Consider the following 20,859-nt stretch of genomic DNA (forward strand, 5'->3'; position numbering starts at 1 on the left):
TGAAACAACTTCTGTAATATTAGCAAAATGTAGTTGGAGTAAAACTACATACAAACATGCATTTGCACATGTCCAATCACGGAAGTTAGTTCACATGTCACATACTGTACAGTACATGTAGTGTACAAGCCCAGGATATAGGAAAGCAAGCATAAAAGCAGCGGCAATAAAACTGGTACTGGTACTGCGCCAAGCAAAAACAATGTAGACAATAGTAAAAATAATTAGGAGAATGGAAAGAGATGAAAAGATGTCTTACATTGCTAATTTCTTTAACATGAATCATTTAACCATCGGCTTAACAATCATACAACCACAATGTGTTAGTATCCTAGTACCTAGACAATGCTTGTTGGACGCTCGAAAAAGGAACTCATTTGTACAGTATGTAGGGAAAATTCCTTTTAATTTAAACGAAATAAAAATAGGGAGGGAATTAACAAACCACCAGTTGCCAACTGAAACAACTCCTGCTGAAAGGTCCATTAATTGTATTTAATGACCATCCTAAAACTTTGCATATTCAAAATATGAACATGATTTAAACAAGAACTGCTTTTAAAAAACTTGCTTTTTGCCCTGTTACTGAACACAGCAAGAACAGCTCACTGTATGTTTTTGCTTTTCTTTTTATTAGTTTGTAAATTAAGTGAAATTGATGTCTGACTGTGTGCTTCTGCAGATTTCTTTGTCACTTAAGGATAACCTACTAGATTTTAGAAATGGCAGCAAAAATGGGCTGCTTAAATAAAAATTCATCATCATCATTATCATCATCTCCAAACAGCACTCAGGCAATGGACTGGAACTACTACAACTGGTGCACAGATTACCACAATACATTTGTCATCTTCTCAGCAATATCAGTTGTGTGTTTCCTCTTTGGATTTCCAGTCAATCTGTGGATCGTACAGCACAATCTCCAGAGGAAGAAACAAAAAGGCCCTATCCCCGTGCTCAGCCTGTCTGTTATCAATCTGACTTTCCTAGCTCAGATTCCATTCTGTCTTTGTAACTTCTTGCAATGGCATATTAGGGAGTTGCAAATATTTTTTCTCTTTATCTGCAGCATAAATGTAAATAGCAAACCCTTAATCGCGGCTTTCATTTGTTGGCATCGTTACGTTGCTGTAGTTCATCCCATAGTCTACAAAACCAGTAAGAAGCTCCATGTGGTAAGAAAGGCAATAATAATAACAATCTGTTTAATTATAGTAGGTTGTGGATTAGTTGAAGCCACTTTAACATGGTTATCTACTCCTTTTTTTGCCATTCCTTTAATCGTGTCACTACCAGTTATCATTTTCTGTAATATTTCCGTAATTTTTACCTTAAGAAAACCAGATCCAACAGGGAAAATAAATATCTATCCACAAAAGAAACAAGCTCTTCAAACCATCTTCATCAGCTTCATTATACTATTTGTTGTCTACTTGCCAACATTTAGCATTTCTGTATTCGGACAGCTGATGGTGTTTTCAGAACCAGAACTATTTTGCGGTTTAGACTGCTCTAGTCTTTGTTTTTCCACTGCTGTATGTGCCATTATCCCTTATCTATACCTCGTCAAAGTGAGTAAACTAGACATTCTTATGAATTGGTGCAGGAAGTGAATTAGTAGCTGGAATTGTATGCACTGACCTTATGAATTGTATAAACTGCTATGTCCCAGTGATCTGAAAATGCACTTTACAAAGTATACATGATGATATACAGTATATATAAAATTTAATAATGAATAATTTATAATGGGCATTATAATTTATTAATGAATGGCATTATACTTTTTATTCAGTAATAATTTCTATCTATTTAATGTTTTTCAACGTAAATGATAAAAAAGTCCTAGCTATATTTATATCTATGGCCATAGTTTTTTTACCAGCCTATCACCAGATTATTATTATTTTTTTATATCGTTCTTGAACTTAAAGGCTGATTTAGACAAGTACACAACAAGTAAGAAGAATATTCATAAAAATATATATAATTATTGTCCTGTCCTTGCAAATTTATGTATGAAAAATTTGTTTTGAAAATAGTTTTGTGCAGCCTGTACTTTTAGTATGCTAATTAGTATCATGCGAAATGAGTCCTTATTGTAATTTTCCTCAAAACAACCATTATGAAGGACATATAGCAAACTTGCAAAAAAGGACCCAAACCTTTTATGGAATCTGACAAGAAAATATTTAATTGTTTGGGTTTCCAACATCTTTTTTGTCTTGATTCCCTGTTACACAACTATTGCATTTTCACACTCATTAATATTCATTAGCATCTGCCAAAGATGGGAGTGTACACAGGATCAGCCATGTCTGCGTTAATTATTTCAGTGTCTATACAACACAGCATATTTGATATAGTGACTTTATTTTATTTTTTCTCTCTTTTTTAACATAAATTTTTACACATGTAATATAAATTTTGAGAACCATATATAGTCTCTTCTTATAATAATAATAAACAATAAAAAGCAAAACCGTCAGCTAGCCATGTAACTTAACTTCTCTGTCCTGCCGATTTTCTTGTAATAGAAAACTTATTCATTGTTACATACAAAATATAACAGAATGAGCATTTATTTATTTATTTTTTGTCCTGCATGTTATGAAGCTTAGATGTTAAAAGAGATTTTACTAGAAAAAAATGCCATTATATGATTCAAATGCATTATAGTAGCCTATATAACAATTTATATTTAAAACAATTGTAGTAACTTTTCATAAGGTAAACTATTGTATTATCGTTGTGCTCCCCTGCAAGATGGCTCATGTTTGAGAACCATTTTAATTGTGTAAATAAACTTAATCTTATTTAGTTAGATTTGTTACATTGTAATACTATTATAATGTGTTGGTTAAAATATGAGTAAAGTAACTTAAACTATTTCCATTCTTCCATAAGTCCACTCATAATAGGAACCTATACACTGCAGATTTATTACACAAAAATGAAAACATTCTATTCAAAAAGCAATATCCAAACCTTGTCCAAAACTAATGGATAAATATACAAATGAAAAATTACAGCAACCTCATTCCCTCTATTGTCCATTCCAACCACTCAGCATTCAGCATCACCAGTATACATTTGATCATCATACATCTGGACTGATCATCTGTCATCGTCTGCACCTGTTTCTCACTGGTTCATGCCTTTAGTTAGATGTTTTTATACTTGAAAGATTCAGAGGTCACTGTATAAAATAGATAAATGCATAAAATAGAAAACTATTCCTCGAGACTACATAAAAATCCAAGAAGGTCTTGAATTTTTTTTTTTTTTAAATAACGGAGGTTAAGTCCTCTGCAAATATGCAAATATGACTTTGCATATTTAAATAAATAATTCATACTTTACTCTAACTATAAACATTTGTAAAATTGCCTTTAAAACTAGCTAACAAGCTAGTGGAAATTAATAAGTAAATGATTAAAAAATGTATTTTCCAACTCCTGCACAAAAGTCCAACCATTATATACAATGTCCATTCTATAAATTTGCATAAGTCAGTAGAAACCCCTTATGATCAACAGGTAAGTAAGCCCTCTTGATCATAACTAGACATGCAGATCGTGTTTTACGTTTTTTTATATTTGTGAGTAACTGGATGCATCAAGCTGGCTTTTGACATTTTTTCAGCTTACACAGAGATAAACAGCCACATCTCAGTAATGGCAGAAAATGAAAGTTCACTATTATCTTTAAGCAACACTCAGGCAATGAGCTGGAACTTCTACAACTGGTGTGCAGGTTACCCTACAGGGTCCAGTAGCAGGAGCTGTGATCTGTTTTGTCCTGGGATTAACAGCCAGCCTGTGGGTCCTACACAAGCTCATCCAAAGCCAAAGACAACGTGACATCTTTATGCTCAGCCTGACTGTTATCGATCTAACTTTCACAGCTCATCTCCTACTAAGTGTATGTAATGGCACAATAAAATATTTGAAAATTTATATATTGCTTAAGCTTTATTGGTAGACCTTTGTTTATGGCTTGCATTTGTTGGGACTGCTGTGGTTTTCCCCCATTGTCTACAAAACCAGCAAGAAACTCATTGTAGTTAAGAAGGCAATCACAATAATACTCTGTTTGTCTGTAGTGGTTGCGGGATTTGCTTTATGCACTATAACATGATTAAATACAACTTTCGTTGCCATTCTTTTAATTGTTGCAATGCCAGTTATCCTCTTTTGTGATTTTCCATACTCCGAGCTCTGAGAAAACCAGATCTAACAGGAAAAAGCAAAATTCATCCACCTTGTGCAACTTCGCGGAACGTCGGCAGGCAATCGCGGCAGCTCACGGTCCCTGACACCGCATCTCACCGTGAGTCAAACCGCATAGGTGAGATAGGGGTATTAATCATGACATTCATTGTCTACAGTACATACCACCAGTCATCATGTTTTCATTTGGGAGTCTGATTTCACTCACAGAAGAAGTGCGCTATTGCTGTTTAAATATGGCTGGGTTTTGTTTCAGTATGGCTGGATCTGTCATTATGCCACTTCTGTATCTGGACTGGTGCAAAAAAAATGAAATGCATGGAGTATAATGGAGGTATTTTTAATACTGATTAAGCTTTAAACTTCATCTGCAGGGATCAACACCAACCATTGCTGTTATAGTTTCCCTAAAAGCAGCATCTTGTGATTTTACCTTTTTTTTTTTTTTTTTTGTTGTATGCATTGTGTAAATAGAGCTGTAAAGATTCTTCGAGTAACTCAAGTAATTCGATTACAAAAAATGATCAAGGCAAAATCTTCTGCCTCAAAGCTTCTTGTAATTAATTTTTAAAAGCTTGCATTATGTTTTTGTGCAATTATTTGTTGACAGCGCGCTTTTGACAGTGCGCTTCCGAATGCAACCTGCCAGTAAACACCAACAAAGAAGAAGCGCTTATGGCACCCAAAAAGCGGAAGGAACACTGTAGCTGTGTATTGATTTGATGGAGGATTCTGTTGCAGGCTGCAAAATGAAAGGAGCGATAAAATTATCAGAGAGCCAAGAGATGAAGGAACAAGCAAGAGTAAATGACAGAAATTGTTAGTAAAGGCTTATATGGTATGCCTGAGCTGTAGATTTACTGTAGAAACTTTTAGCTCTGAAAGTTTAGTTGCACACCTTAGTGTTTTTGTATAATTATTTATTTCAATGTGTGCCTCAGTATTTTTGATCCTTAAAGTCATTTGAAATACCTTTTTTTGTTTAGCATCTAAGAAAATGCTTTAAAATAGGAATGTATGGCACTGTAACGCACTTAATTCACCTCAGTCAACTTCAGTTTGACTCATGGTAAGATGCGGAGTTAGGCACCGTAAGTCGCCGTGATTGTTTAATTTTTCGCGTGGAAAAATGGGAATGTACTCACAACGCCAAAAACTTGCGGTGAATCATGATAAACTGTACTTATGGCCACCGCGCGAACCCACATAGGTGAGATAGGGGTATAAGCTATTCCTTCTATTGTGAATAATGACAATGTTTAATTTGGATAAAATGCTGTATGCATTCAAAAAATAAAAGTTGATTTTTTTTAAAAGAAAACCAATTAATCTTTGTTTCTCTTATATATTTTACATTGCTGTTAAATGTAAAAGCAAAAGTACACTTTATCCGATTACTCGATTAATCGATTAATTTTTGGTAGAATATTTGATCACAAAAATATTTGATAGCTACAGCCCTATGGTCATGTACATTTCCAACTGTTACAATGTCTTAATTTAATTTACAAATGGTTTTTGTTAAATTCTGTATTATTTAAATATTTTTTTTAAGCCCTGTCGTTTTAGAGTTAAGGCCTCTTGTTTCTTAGTTAAGTTTTAGTTTTCCCTTTTTTTTTTGTAAAGTATTATATTAAAGTATATTTTCCAATAATATATTTTTGAAAAATGTACTATAATACAATTATTTTGGAGTATATTTGTTTATTTGTAAAGTAAAATGTTTTAAATGTGTATATATTAACTGATGGTACCTCTTTTTTCTAGTATATTTGCAGTGTACTATCGAGGATTTTAATATATTTTTAATACACTAAAGTGTATTTTTTTTTTTCACTGAGTGACACTGGCTATAAAAAGGTAATCTATTCCGGGGGCAATCTTGTACAGTAACAAAACATTTAGAAAAGACATGTTAATTAAGTAAAATACAAAATAAAAGGACATTAAACCTCACTTAAACTGAACACAGAACACAGTACAGTATTACTGATTGTTTTTTTTTATTTCCACAAAACATGGCTATCATATATTTTTTTTAAGTAAATTTTCTTTGAATTCATTGTACTATATGCTTACTAAATCTTGTATAAAAACACTCCTCTCTACTCACACAAGCAAGTTTTGACCGTCTACTGAAAACTGGAAGTGTGGGTTAATCGCTTATATGACAAAACTGCTTCACATGTCGAAACAAAAATCAAACCAAACTTTTGGTTTGTAAGTCGAAATTTGTTAGCTGGGACATTCGTATGGTGAGGGTCCACTGTATTGATATTAATTTATTTAATTAAGATGTAAAAATCAGGGTGGTTAGTTTGCTAGGGTGGTTAGTTTGCTGGGATTTCGCACACAGACTCAAACACACACATGCAAAAACAAACAAAAAAAACACAGTTGTTGATTATTATTACAGTAATAGCAGTCAAAAGGATTCAATATCTTCAATCATTGTGCCATGCAAAAAATAACAGAGGTTAAGGCCTGAGTGATTTCCATCTTTAAAACAAATTAAGTAAATGCAAACATGCCTGCTGAAGATGAAGGAACACATTTATATTGCAAAGCCGTCCATCACGACTGTATTTTGACTTTGCATATTTAAATAAATAAATAAATTAATAAATATTTCACTCTGTCTTAAACACGGTAACAAGTCAGTGAAAATAAATAAGTGAACGATTAAAAGATGGATTCTCCAACTCCTGCACAAAGGCCCATCCATCATATTCTGTACCATGACCATTCTATGAATTTTCATATTGCAAATGTCAGCATTAAACAAAATAACTAAAAACATAATCACCCTTGTTTTTTGGTTTGCACGTGATCATAACAAGACATGCAGAAAGTCTCTTTCGGCTTTTCATATTTGTGAGTAACTGGATGCATCAAGCTGGCTTTGGCGTTTTACAGCTTACACAGAGATAAACAGCCACATCTCAGTAATGGCAGAAAATGAAAGTTCACTATTATCTTTAAGCAGCACTCAGGCAATGAGCTGGAACTACTACAACTGGTGTGCAGGTTACCCCACGGGACCCGTTATCTGGTCAGCAGGAGCTGTGATCTGTTTTGTCTTGGGATTACCAGCCAGCCTGTGGGTCCTACACGAGCTCATCCAGAAGCAAAGACAACGATCTACCAGTGACATCTTTACGCTCAGCCTGACTGTTATCGATCTAACTTTCACAGCTCATCTCCTACTAAGTGTATGTAATTTTATGATATGGCATAATAGAATATTAGAAATTGTTTTAGACTTTATATATTGCTTAAGCTTTATTGGTAGACCTTTGTTTATGGCTTGCATTTGTTGGGACTGTTATGTCGCTGTGGTTTACCCCATTGTCTACAAAACCAGCAAGAAACTCATTGTAGTTAAGAAGGCAATCACAATAATACTCTGTTTGTCGTTAGTGGTTGCAGGATTTGCTTCATCTACTATACAGTGGATAACTACGACTCCTTTCTTTGCCATTCCTTTAATCGTTGCAATGCCAGTTATCCTCTTTTGTGATATTTCCATACTCCGAGCTCTGAGAAAACCAGACCTTACAGGAAAAAGCAAAATTCATCCACAAAAGAAACAAGCTCTTCACACCATCTCTAACAGCTTAATCATGACGTTTATTGTCTACATACCACCAGTCATCATGTTTTCATTTGGGAGTCTGATTTCACTCACAGAAGAAGTGCGCTATTGCTGTTTAAATATGGCTGGGTTTTGCTTCAGTATGGCTGGATCTGTCATTATGCCACTTCTGTATCTGGACTCTGTGAGAAAGTTGAAGACTTTTAAGGACTGGTGTAAAAAATAAAGTACATGTTTTTTGTTTTTTTTTATACTGATTGAGCTTTAAACTTTATCTGCAGTGAACATCAACCATTGCTGTTATAGTTTCCCTAAACGCAGAATTCTAAGAAATATTTGCTAGTACCCCTATACTATATAAGTGATTGTTTCTGTTGGCATCATTTTTTTTTTCACTTTGCTTGTTGCATACATTATGTCGTCCCCTGTAGGTGGTGTTATTACCTATTTATACCTCTGTTAGCCATGTAATTCCAATTGTTGAAATGTCTTTATATAGTTTACAAATAGTTTTTGTTGAATTCTGTTTTATTCAAGTTTTTGTTAAACAAAGTTAAACTTTTATGCTTATGCTTATGTTAGCCTGCTCCCTTCCACCGTCTCGTTCGTTTCCCTGGCCAGCCAGCCAATTAAGTTGGGGTCCCCGTAATACTATGGCTCAGGTGTCACTCGAGTAAATCTTGTTTCTTGAATCTCACTTTTTGTACAGTAACAACATGGGTCTCGTGAGGGGAAAATCCACAAGAGAAAATTTTGCACTTTTTGGAACAGGTAGATGAACAGATGGCTATGCCATGAAGTTCTAAACAGGCAGATCCGCGGACACACAGATGCATGGATGCCAGACAACATGGCCGTAATTGCAATCCGCGTGAATACTAATTATAAGTGCGTTTTTTAAGAACACCAGATACCTGCACACTCTGTGTGATCATAAGGTATCACACGGTATTTTTTAGGGGCTACAAGATAAAGACAAGTGCAAGTCAAGACAAGAATACAAGACAAAGACACAGCCAGAGTCTATGCAAGAACCCTGCGCACTTGCTGCTCTCTGACTGACTGGCATCTGGGGGCCTTAAATAAATGCACCAACAGGCAGTACATTTGCACTGAATGCCATTGCCTGGCAAGCACTAGTCTGTGTGACCAAAGGATCTACCTGTTCAGAACTCCGCAGAGTAGCTGCCAAAATGTCCTCTTGCAAATCTTCCCAATGCAAGATTTGCATTGTTACAAAAAATAGAGATACAACAGGGAAAGTACTTAAGTAAAAGTAGAAGTACAGTACTTCATGTGCTCATGTATTCTGTAAAAGTACAGAAGCACTTACCTCTCTCTCTCTCTCTCTATATATATATATATATATATATATATATATATATAAGCTCACTGTAGCATTTTACATGGTAAATCTTTCTTTATGTCTGTCTCTCTCTCTTTGCTCCACTTCTGCTGACAAATTCCTGTCACATTAAGGCAAGGCAAGTCATGCAATTATGTAATATACAGTAGTATTAGTCAGCAGGTGGAGAAATCCGAGGTACTGATACTTGAAATACATTGAAACCTATTTTCTTTGTGTGTCTGCATGCGTGTGCCAGTAGCAGTGATTTCGTTAGTTTGTCACTCAATCGAGTGTCATTTGAGAAATGTCTTGTTTATTTTTCCAATAAAACAGTGTTTCCGTTGTGTGCATGCATGTGTGTGAAAAGAGTGGAGCAAGGTTAACTGTGTACGATGAGAAGGGGAAGAGGGGAGCTTACTTTAGATTAACACACACACACACACACACACACACACACATACACACACAGCGCCTGCGCGCACGAACAGAAACACTTATCTGTCAGGATTTTTTTTAAGTAAAATGCAGGTTAATTTGTTTTATACTTAATGTTTTTTTACTTAATATTTTGTGTTCATTATTTTTATTTATTTAGTTTTTGGGGCTGTGGAATGAATGATTTGAGTTTCCATTATTTCTTATGGGAATTTTTGATTTGATTTACGAGTGTTTTAGAACATGCGACCGCTTCCGGAAAGAATTATGCTTGTAATCCAAGGTTCCATGTCTTTGAGCACAGTAACAAAGTACATGTACTCAGTTACCTTCCACTTCTGGCCAAAGAACATGTTACTGTCCATGTGAAGTTTCTATGAATGCACTTCATGTGTCTCCACAGATTGTCTTCAGGTTCTTCAATTTCCTCCTACACCCAGAAACATGCCAGTATGTGGAAATTATAATGGACTCCCCATGATATATTTCTGCTTTACCAATAAAGGCAATGTAGAGAATTTTTAGCTTTGCTAGTTCATTAAAGGGTTAAGTAAGGTAAGGTTTTTTTTTATTATTATTGTAATGCTACAATATTATATATTATTGTAATGCTATTATTATTGTAAAGCCACTTGACATAAAGTTGAATGAACTTATGAACTTAACAGTAATTATTTTCTTGTCTTGTCTACAAGTCGTTCAACTGTACGACTGTGCTTGTGTATAGCATTAAGTTTTAATTGTTTTGCAGCACACCCGCTTCTAGCCGGCTATTCCATTAGCATTGCCAGCCTGTTAGCCCGGCTATCACAAGTTTGCCCACGCTTTTTCACACCTATTATTTCCATTTTCAAGCACTATGTTGGTGTCTGTTATGTGCCTGCCTCTGAGTGCAGGTGAGGATACATTGGAGCTACACTTGGTGGATTTGGAGCTGAAGGCTGTGGAGAAGCAGATCCGCGACCTACAGGTGTAGCTGGCCCAGCTACAGTAGCAGAAAGCCGCGCTGGAATCGTCACAGACCGACTCTCACCTGTTCTAGGTAAATTCTTGAGTATTCTGCTATATACTCTACCTGTATAACTAACTAGCTGTGTCTCCCCCTGCGTTATCGATTTGGTAGAAATATGAATCCGACTACTAAAGACAGATTTACAAGTAATCTGCCGGATCCGTCCCAATTTCTTATTAGACCCCTAAATGCAGACTAACTAGATAAAGTCACTAACAGCATGGGCCTTATTTTTACCACTACATTAGACACTGCTGCTCCCATCAGATTAAAAAAAGGCAGAGATTAAAGTGAAATCGAGCGAAAGTGGAGGAAAAACTAAATTAAAAGTTTTTTGAATTGCGTAAAAAGATTATGTACAGCAGTATAGGAGTACGTACAGCTTTAGACACGTTCTAAAAGCTGCTAGGGCCGAGCATCTAAGCCGACTGATACAGTAGCAAGAAACCAAAACAATCCGAGGTTCTTATTTAGTACAGTGGTTCGCCTAACAAAACCTAAGATGCCCGCAAAGAGTATCCCATTGCATTTAGAAGTGAAGACTTTATGGACTTCTTTAAAGAAAAAATCGATAGTATCAGGAAGAAAATAATGGAAGTTCAACCTCTAACAGCATCTCATGATCCAGTCCAGCCCTATCATAGTACAGAAACTGCACTAGTTAAAAAGGCAAATGACTTTCAAAAAACTTTCTTTTACCAAATTTAGTTAAAGCTAGTTCATGCATTCATGACCTCCAGACTGGACTATTGTAATGAATTACTAGGTAGTTGTCCTGCATAAACAAGATGGGTGTCCTCAATAAACAAGCTTCAGTTAGTCCAAAATGCTGATGCCAGGGTTCTCACTAGATTAAGAAAATATGATCATATAACCCCAATATTATCATCCCTGCACTCGCAACCTGTTCAGTTTAGAATTACTTACAAAATAGCATTACTTACATACAAGGCTTTAAATAGTTTAGCTCCCACATACAGTATTTAGCCAGTCTTCTGATATGTTACAATCTATCATGTTCCTAAAGATCACAAAACTCCGGACTTTTGGTGGTTCCCAGAATATCAAAATCTATAAAAGGGGGTAGAGCGTTTCATATTTAGCTCCAAAGCTTAGGAATAGCCTTTCAGACAGTGTTTAGGGCTCGAACACAGTTTCCTAGAGACACATCTCTTTAATTTGGCATACATGTAATTGGTCCCATAACCTCATACTCCAGTAACCCTAAATCTTACCCTAACTTAACCCTATACATCTCTCCTACAGTCCTACAGTAAATGGCAACTACGGTAATTCTTTCCACCTGTTCTTTATTTTTCTACCCATCCCGAGGCATCTGGAGGCTCCAACCCTCCGAGGATCCTGAGGCATCAAGAGAAGTACCAGCTCCAGCTGAATTCTGCTTCATGATGGTTGGAGCTACACATGCTGCTCCTGTGCTCCCAGTAACCCAAACCCCATCTGCCCTCTACACCTGCTGACTCCCTGTGCTGAACTTCATGCTAATTTAAATAACTTCTGTTATATTGATCTTTTAGCTGCATAATAGGTTCTCTGTTGAGTCCTCCCAAGGTTTCTTCCTGTTGCCATCTCTGGGACCTTTTCCTTGCCACTATCACTGTCACCCTTGGCTTGCTCATCAGAGACAATTTCATTATTATCTAAACACATTTTTTCTCACACTTATACACTTCCATAAATTTACTTTTCAATTTTTTTTGCATTTTTGGGAATCTGCTCTAAGACAATGACCATTGTTAAAAGCGCTATATAAATAAAATTGAATTCAATTGAATTGAATGTAAGAAGATAGTCACAATATAATAACCTGTTATTCACCATAGCATTTGGTATAGCACCAGGACTGTACCAGTTACCTCAATCTGTCTTGACCTAACTGTAAAAAGCAACAGCAAAGGGAAAAAAAAAACTGGCGCTTTAAATTATTGCTAACAGCTTTAAAACGGCGGTTATTTTCTACCTTCCATCAACAAAATTTTTATCTAATTTAAACACCACCCGTTATCCCTTACAGTAATTTAGCATATTGGTATTTATTCCTGTGTGGATTTTGTTTTGCCTGGGTTGAAAGTGGCATTATGCCTGGTTAGTGTGGTTAAGTTGGACACTTAAGAACTGGTTGAACAGATGAAGTTCAATGTGCCACCATAACCGCTGACCCGAGAAACACTTCATATGACAAAATCATATTGTGTGTGAATTTTACGTTTATTTCCTGAAATGACCATTCTGAACTGACGCACTTATTGTTCTTTAAGTTTTATGCTCATTTTTTCGTAATAATTTTTAACAGATTTTTTTTCTGAATTGTTTTTAGAGTATTCAATATTAAACAACTGTGTCAATATCACTATACAGTGCCTTTTATCATAATTTCAGAGTCAAAGGGTTGATTCCCACCTCTGGTGTGTGTTCATGGAGTTTGAAGCTTTCCCTCAGGTGCTCTAGTTTCCTCCCACAGTACAAAGACATGTATATTTCCAAAAAAGCCCATAGTGTGTAAGTTTGTGTGCTTGAGTGCCTTGTAAATGTACTGGCACCTTGTCCAGGTGCCCCCGTTCTCCTGAAATAGGCTCCAGGTTTCCCATGACCCTCATGTACGGAATGAGAGGTATAAAGAATGAGTGAGTGAAAGTAACTTTTCGTGATAAAAGCCATCGTGTGTCCCTTGAGCTCAAGTAGAATGCGGAAGTGGAGAGCCGGTGCGAGGTGAATGAGCTCCGTGATGAAATCAGGCATGTGTAACTTGAACTCAAGCAGGCTCGCAGGTGACGCAGGGCCATGGGGATTACTTGTGGTTGGGAAAAACTATTTGCACCCTTCCTGATTTCTTATTCTTTTGCATGTTTGTCACACTTAAATGTTTCTGCTCATCAAAAACCATTAACTATTAGTCAAAGATAAAATAATTGAACACAAAATGCAGTTTTGCAATGAAGGTTTACGTTATTAAGGGAGAAAAAAATCCAAACCTACATGGCTTTGTGTGAAAAAGTGATTGCCCCCCTTGTTAAAAAATAACTTAACTGTGGTTTATCACACCTGAGTTCAATTTCTGTAGTCACCCCCAGGCCTGATTACTGCCACACCTGTTTCAATCAAGAAATCACTTAAATAGGAGCTACCTGACACAGTAGACCAAAAGCACCTCAAAAGCTAGACATCATGCCAAGATCCAAAGAAATTCAGGAACAAATGAGAACAAAAGTAATTGAGATCTATCAGGCTGGTAAAGGTTATAAAGCCATTTCTAAAGCTTTGGGACTCCAGCGAACCACAGTGAGAGCCATTATCCACAAATGGCAAAAACATGGAACAGTGGTGAACCTTCCCAGGAGTGGCCGGCCGACCAAAATTACCCCAAGAGCGCAGAGACAACTCATCCGAGAGGCCACAAAAGTCCCCAGGACAACATCTAAAGAACTGCAGGCCTCACTTGCCTCAATTAAGGTCAGTGTTCACGACTCCACCATAAGAAAGAGACTGGGCAAAAACGGCCTGCATGGCAGATTTCCAAGGCGCAACATTTCAACAATTATTATAATTCAACAATTCTGCAAAGATGAGTGGGCCAAAATCCCTCCAGAGCGCTGTAAAAGACTCGTTGCAAGTTATCGCAAACGCTTGATTGCAGTTATTGCTGCTAAGGGTGGCCCAACCAGTTGTTAGGTTCAGGGGGCAATTACTTTTTCACACAGGGCCATGTAGGTTTGAATTTTTTTTTCTCCCTAAATAATAAAAACCATCATTTAAAAACTGCATTTTCTGTTTACTTGTGTTATCTTTGACTAATAGTTAAATGTGTTTGATGATCAGAAACATTTAAGTGTGACAAACATGCAAAAGAATAGGAAATCAGGAAGGAGGCAAATAGTTTTTCACACCACTGTATGTATATAATCACATATATACTTAAATGAAGTCTTAATACTGTATATATAAATGTAAATGTTACAATATGAACAAGCAACTATCAAACGTTTATCTATTCAATTGTAATGTCTTATCTCAAAGGTTTTAAATCAAGTCTAAATTAATATAACATCTCTATGATGTATAGTGCCAAATTTTTATGAATCCATAATATTGTAGTAAATTCTAATTCTTGTCATATGTTTTTGGATTTAAGAGTGATTAGATTCAAAGTTTGTTGTTCTGAGCTTTGACAGAGACACCTGATAATGTGCATGTATTTGACCATCAGATTTGTACCCAACACCTGTGCTGCACCACAAACCATTTTATTTACATGATGTGATTGTGCCTTTTCAAACTTTTCCAGTTTTACATCAAAAACTACTGGCAAACACAAACCGATCCAAATCACAATAGCAATAGTAAATTCTAGAAACATGAAAATGATCAGGGGTTGTACAGACAGCTAATCAGAGGACAAGATTAAGAAACAAACAAGAGTTAAAATTAGAATAATCAAACATGTGTGAACTGCACTGAAAGGACACTTTGCAAAGTCCCGTACAGTACAGTGTGGTGGCGATAAGTCTAGTAAATGGGTGAATTTAAGTGGAGTTTGAGTTCATGGTAATATTATTTGTAGTCAAATGTATAGTGTGCATGGAGTTTCATGTTCTCCCCGTGCTTGGTGAGTTTTTCTCTGGCTACTTCGGGTTCCTCTGGCAGTCCAAAGATATAAAGATTATGTTAATTGCCATTCCAAAATTGTCCCTAAGTCTCCTTGGATAGGCTTCAGGCCCACATCACCCTGCACAAAGGATAAGAGGTACAGAAGATGAAGAAAAATCTAACTCTCTAATTGATTAATGAGAAAAGTCATGAGAAATTTAAATATAAGGAGCTCAGGAGCAGCACCTGAGTTGGCTCCAAAGTTGGCTAAAAATCCCAAACACGCTATCACTTTCTTAGGCACATTATATCATAAGATTGCATAAAAATAATAGCATGTACTCGCGTACATGTTTAGTTTTGTTTTTTTTAAATAGTGTATCTGCAACTGATGCAAGGGTACTTCACATGACAACAATGCAGAATTATCTCAATTAATTGTGTGACTGTGCATTACTCATATACATGCCTTTATAAAAGTAGCCTACTAAGACTGGTTAAGTAGTAAAATAATAGTTTTTATGCAATGTTTACTTAAATTGTTTGCTTAGAAACAAATAGTGGGCTAGCAGTTTATTTAACCATCGGTGAACTCACAAATAAAGGGAGGGACTACAAATCCGATGGTTGTAACCACTAGTAAGATTTTAGAACCATCTGAATGGGGATATTCGATTCAATATCAGGTAAGCTGAAAAAAAATTATGCTGTTTTGACATGTTTTAATTAATATTTTACCTTCTGTGCTTGTTTCACAGATGTTTAGAAAAATCTAAAGCTGCTCCTCAAGGATGGAATCCTCACTCCTGAACGAATCATTATTGTCAAACAGCTCCTCGTTCATGGGCTGCCATAAGTATTTCAAGTTTTTTCTACTCTGGATTGTGCTTTCTGCCATCATTTTCATTCTAGGGTTTCCACTTAGTTTTTTAACACTAAGGGAGCTGCGTGAGAGGTCACATCGAAAAATATCCAATGATATTTTTATAATAAACTCAGCTGTTATTAATCTGGCTTACATAGTTATTAATCCCCTCTGTGTCGTTAATAGCATGTTGTGGAACTATGAGGCACTTAAGTACATTACGAATATCATGGATGCCTTAGCTTTGTGTACCAGACCACTTTTGGTGGCTTGCTTATGTTTGGATCGTTATTTTGCTGTAGTTTATCCCATAGTGTACAGGAGAAATAAGAAAGACATTATTAGAAATGCAGCAGCTGTTTTTGTATGGCTCAACACACTCAGTTTCATTTCATACAAATGCTACGTAATGGATGCATTCCCACACCCTTTAAACTGTAGTCCTGTCATATTCTCGGGGGCAGTTGTCTTTTTCTGCAATTCGAGTGTAGTTCGTGTGCTAAGGGCGGCTGATCTGACAAGAAAAATCATCCATCCACAGAAAAAGCGAGCACTTCAAATGATCTTCAACAGCGTAATTACATTGTCAATTGTCTACATTCCATTTGTTGTGATTTATTCATTTGTGGACCTGAGGACAGAGAGGTACAAGTGTACGGTTGCTCTCGTTGCATATTCGTTTTCGATGAGCGGATGTGTCATCATGCCTTTTTTGTTCCTGCACAATGCTGGTAAGCTCAAAGATTTGGAGAACTTGTTGAAAAAATATGTTTGTATCTGATACACTATGGCGTGTGTCCACAGCAAGCCATCAAACACTTTGCAATGTCTCAACTGGATCCTTGAGGAAAATGTCACCATGATAATGCCCGCTTTACTGGAGATGTATTTGATTGATTTGTAAAATAATCTGCATATTTATTTAATTATTTATTTGTTTTTTCTGAAAATATCAATGTGATGTATTAATGCAGGAAAACATCCACATATTTAAAATCTACTTATGCAAATATATTTAAATTGCATGCATGTAGTTCACGGCTCCATGACTGCCAGGTTTTTATTTGGGTTGAAACAGTAGTTTATCAATAGCAGTGTGTCAATATCGTCTAAACCACCACCTTCAAGAATAAGCACATGTCTTTCTTCTCAATATCATCAAATCACTGTCTCTTCATATTATATTTGCTTTATTGGTGTCAACTGCCAATCAAGATAAAACATCTAATATCCTGTTATGAAAAACACTATTACACTATATATCTGCTTCAATCTGATGATAGCTTTAGATAGCTCTGTTAAGAAAAAACAAACAAACAAAAACCTAGGAACCGAGTTCATGCATGTTCACTGACCAGGCTGATTTTTTGGTAAACAGTAAACTGAACGGATCAGTTAAGCAACTAAAGACTGTGAGCATTGTAAAACACGCAGGGTGATTGTGAGCGGCAAAGTCTTAATTCATTCAGCATATAGAGAGCAGCTCCCTGATGAACACAAATCATATAGTCGTCTCAGAAACCAATGTTTTGATAGAGAGTGAGTGAAAGAGTGAACGTAAGATAAAGAGAATACATGCATACTGATTTATAGATAGATAGATAGATAGATAGATAGATAGATAGATAGATAGATAGATCAAATTATTAATATAATATAATATAATATAATATAATATAATATAATATAATATAATAGCAAGTTTTTTTCATGTTTCATTTTCTACATAATGTTATACGCTTCTATTATTGAATTATTTTTCCTAAAGATGCATGTTCTAACTTATTCCCTTTTAAAGTAATTGGTAGCTTTGACAGATATTTGTATGCAATAAATATCTCATAGTTCTCTGCTTGTTTTCTTTAAGCTTTACATGGTAATTACCAACCAAAAGGCTGCTTAGGAAATAAAGAACCCAAATAATTTTAGCATGTGCACAAAACCACGATTGTCCTCTAGCCACCATTTCTAAAAGAATTCTTACTTAAGCAAATAGTTATAAGAATAAAAATTTTTTATATCAGGTACTGAGAAATCTTAATGACACTACCAAATGCAAAATCATGTTATAAAAACATCTTTAATCTGCTATTTTAAATGATCAAATTGCTAAAATAATAACGTTTGTATTCATTTTATGCTTTCTCTGGACTGAGCACTCTTTGTTAAAGTTTGTTTTAACTGCCTGTGTAAATTTCATAATTTACTCTTCACTACATGATTTGTTATCAGCACCTGTTTAACTCTAATCCATAATCCTGAACCCATTGTTTTTTTTTTTTCTGGAGTTGGAGTGAGATTGAGTGTATTCAAATGTTCCTTTGATTTGTGGTAATATTGCTTATTTAACTAGAAAATTTGTGTAAATAACCAAAATCAATGTTGCTTCATACTAAAAAAAATATATAAATAAAAAAATGACCCCAAATCCATCATGGATCAGAGAACCAAAAACCAAAGTTATCTATCATTAGATTTAAACCAGACTTTGAAATAAATTTAAGATTTAATTTTTTTCCTGTTTCTGTTTTAAATGTATGCCTGTATAAAATTTGTGCATTTATAATGAATAATGAATGTAAATAACTGCTAGATTTGACATAAATAAATATTTTATATTGCCTTTGAAATAGAATTCTATTTGAATTCTCACTTCCTACAACAAAAAAACTTGTAATAACCACGCTCCAAACTATCATCAGATTTCTTTGTGCAGTTCTCAACATGTTCTGCTGATTCAACACCGCAGCATCACATATACAAGCACAAAATACTAGACACTACTATTGTTGTTACTGCTTTGATGAGAACAGTCCTGTCTAAAAGCCAGTAATGTTTAATACCTTACTGAAATAGATATGATGAAGAAACCTTAAGAGAAAGCCATCTTATTCTGTACAGCATTAGAATTAGAAATAATTACTGTATAGTCATATAGATTGTAAAAATGCTAAAAATACCACTTTATTTGTATGAATGAGACTCATGCAGGATATAAGCTGGATAAAGAAAGATAGCATGTGACCCAACATGTGCAAGGTGGAAGCTTTTTTCATGAGTGTGAATCCAGGCATCCTTTACTGGTGTAAGTATGAAACACAATTGTGAAATAAGAGGATGCAAAGTGAGTCAACCACAAACACAACTTTAGGTTTTTGATGACTGGGAAAGTGTTAAAATATACTATACATATTGTAGATATAAATACAATATTGTAACGCAGCCACATAAAGGGCAGTTTTAAAAACGTGAATATAAGCAGTCTTGTGGTTAAAAAGCCGCGGTGTCTTATGAATCATGTCCAGGTTTTTTTTATCTGCCTCAGAACATTGGTGTATTGGTCCCTGCTCGAGCTTTAACAAGAGTGTATTGCCAGCTCGCACGGAAAGACGGTGACATGCGGTCACCTGACCCGGATATAAAGTGCACCCGGGAAGAAGCATGAGGAGGGAGAAAGTTAGGAGATGCAGATTTTTGTTTGGTTTTTGTAAAATACAAATTTGGTCTGGTTTATTGGTCGTTGTGGTGTCTTTCTTGATCGCTGGTTTTGGAGCTCCACACACACTTAAGATAAAGATCTCTCTTTTTAGTGTAACGCAGCTTATTTAAAAATTCTGCTCATTACAAATATAACTTTAGATAAGTAAAGCATTATTTGTAGGAGATGTTGCTGAAGCTGTGTGATGATCAAAGGACATGGATTTTGAAAGTATTTGTACTTCCTTACTTAACACCTCTGAAATTTTGTAATTGATGTTGTTGTGCCTTGAGATGTATTGGTACCTATTGTTAACCCCTTTCGGACAGACTTCAGATGCACTGCAACCCTACACAGGATAACAGGTATAGTTAACAGATGGATGGATTGTTCCGGGATCCTTGCCAAGATTTAGTGATGTCTGAGCAGAGGTGTCAAGTAACAAGTAAGTACAAATACTTTGTTACCTTACTTAAGTAGAAATTTTGGGTATCTATAAATATCTATGTCATCGGTGAACTTTATTGAAATGCAAATGTACATCCAAGCTTAGCTGCTGGAATCTGTAAGGGCAACATACCGGAAAATTAGTGTACCCAGGGCAGGCTTAGTAACAATTACCCTCGTGTGGTTGTCTACAATAAACATCACTGCTGTCAGAATGAATGATTAATCCAAGTGATTCATCAAAAAATAATTTTATATATATATATATATATATATATATATATATATATATACACACATATCATTCCTGGTGCTGTTACCTTCCTCGCTGGTGATGGTTGTGACATTTCGCTCGAATCTTGAGTCTCTATCACGGACATCTTCGTCTACTTATCACAACCTTATCAACCATAAATGCTATTTTATTCAAACATCCTTGCTGGAGTGTGTGACGTGATGTCATGTGCAGGTGTGATGGATCGTGTACCAACCAATAGTGTGTCAGAATGGTATGTTTATACTTCTCATCCAACCACAATCAAATTCACTCCATCCATAAGGCGCGATTTATTCTGGTGTTTTTTTTGTATTTCAAGCAGAAATAAAATAGGAGCTATTTTTAAAATGTAAGGAGTAGAAGTAAAAAGTCGGCTGAAAAATAATTACTCCAGTAAAGTAAAGATACACAAAAAATTTCTACTTAAGTAAGGTAACGATGCATCTGTTTCTCACTGGCCCATGTCTTAAGTTAGATGTTTGACAATTTTTTTAGATTTAAAGGTCACTCTGTGGCTTAACGAACAAAAAACACTTCCCTGAAAATGTTCAGGTACAGGGACTGG

At 35.5% G+C, this 20,859-nt stretch overlaps 3 protein-coding genes across 4 annotated transcripts in view; 2 read left to right on the forward strand and 1 right to left on the reverse strand.

Moving 5' to 3' along the window:
* Positions 1–20,859, reverse strand: part of adcy2a (adenylate cyclase 2a) — a 163,380-nt gene that overhangs the window by 71,561 nt on the left and 70,960 nt on the right. The window lies entirely within an intron of this gene.
* On the forward strand, positions 723–1,613 carry LOC128520238 (uncharacterized). Its single transcript, XM_053494389.1, has one exon. The coding sequence runs from the start codon at positions 723–725 to the stop codon at positions 1,611–1,613; it is 891 nt and encodes a 296-aa protein (XP_053350364.1).
* On the forward strand, positions 7,181–8,053 carry LOC128520240 (lysophosphatidic acid receptor 4-like). The gene has a single exon (XM_053494392.1). The coding sequence runs from the start codon at positions 7,181–7,183 to the stop codon at positions 8,051–8,053; it is 873 nt and encodes a 290-aa protein (XP_053350367.1).

Source organism: Clarias gariepinus, chromosome 4 (genome assembly GCF_024256425.1).
Source record: "Clarias gariepinus isolate MV-2021 ecotype Netherlands chromosome 4, CGAR_prim_01v2, whole genome shotgun sequence".
In the NCBI taxonomy this organism is placed as follows: Eukaryota; Metazoa; Chordata; class Actinopteri; order Siluriformes; family Clariidae; genus Clarias; species Clarias gariepinus.

Excerpts from the sequence above, each read along its gene's own strand:
- LOC128520240 (XM_053494392.1), top strand. The coding sequence starts at position 7,181 with ATGGCAGAAAATGAAAGTTCACTATTATCTTTAAGCAGCACTCAGGCA.
- LOC128520238 (XM_053494389.1), top strand. The coding sequence starts at position 723 with ATGGCAGCAAAAATGGGCTGCTTAAATAAAAATTCATCATCATCATTA.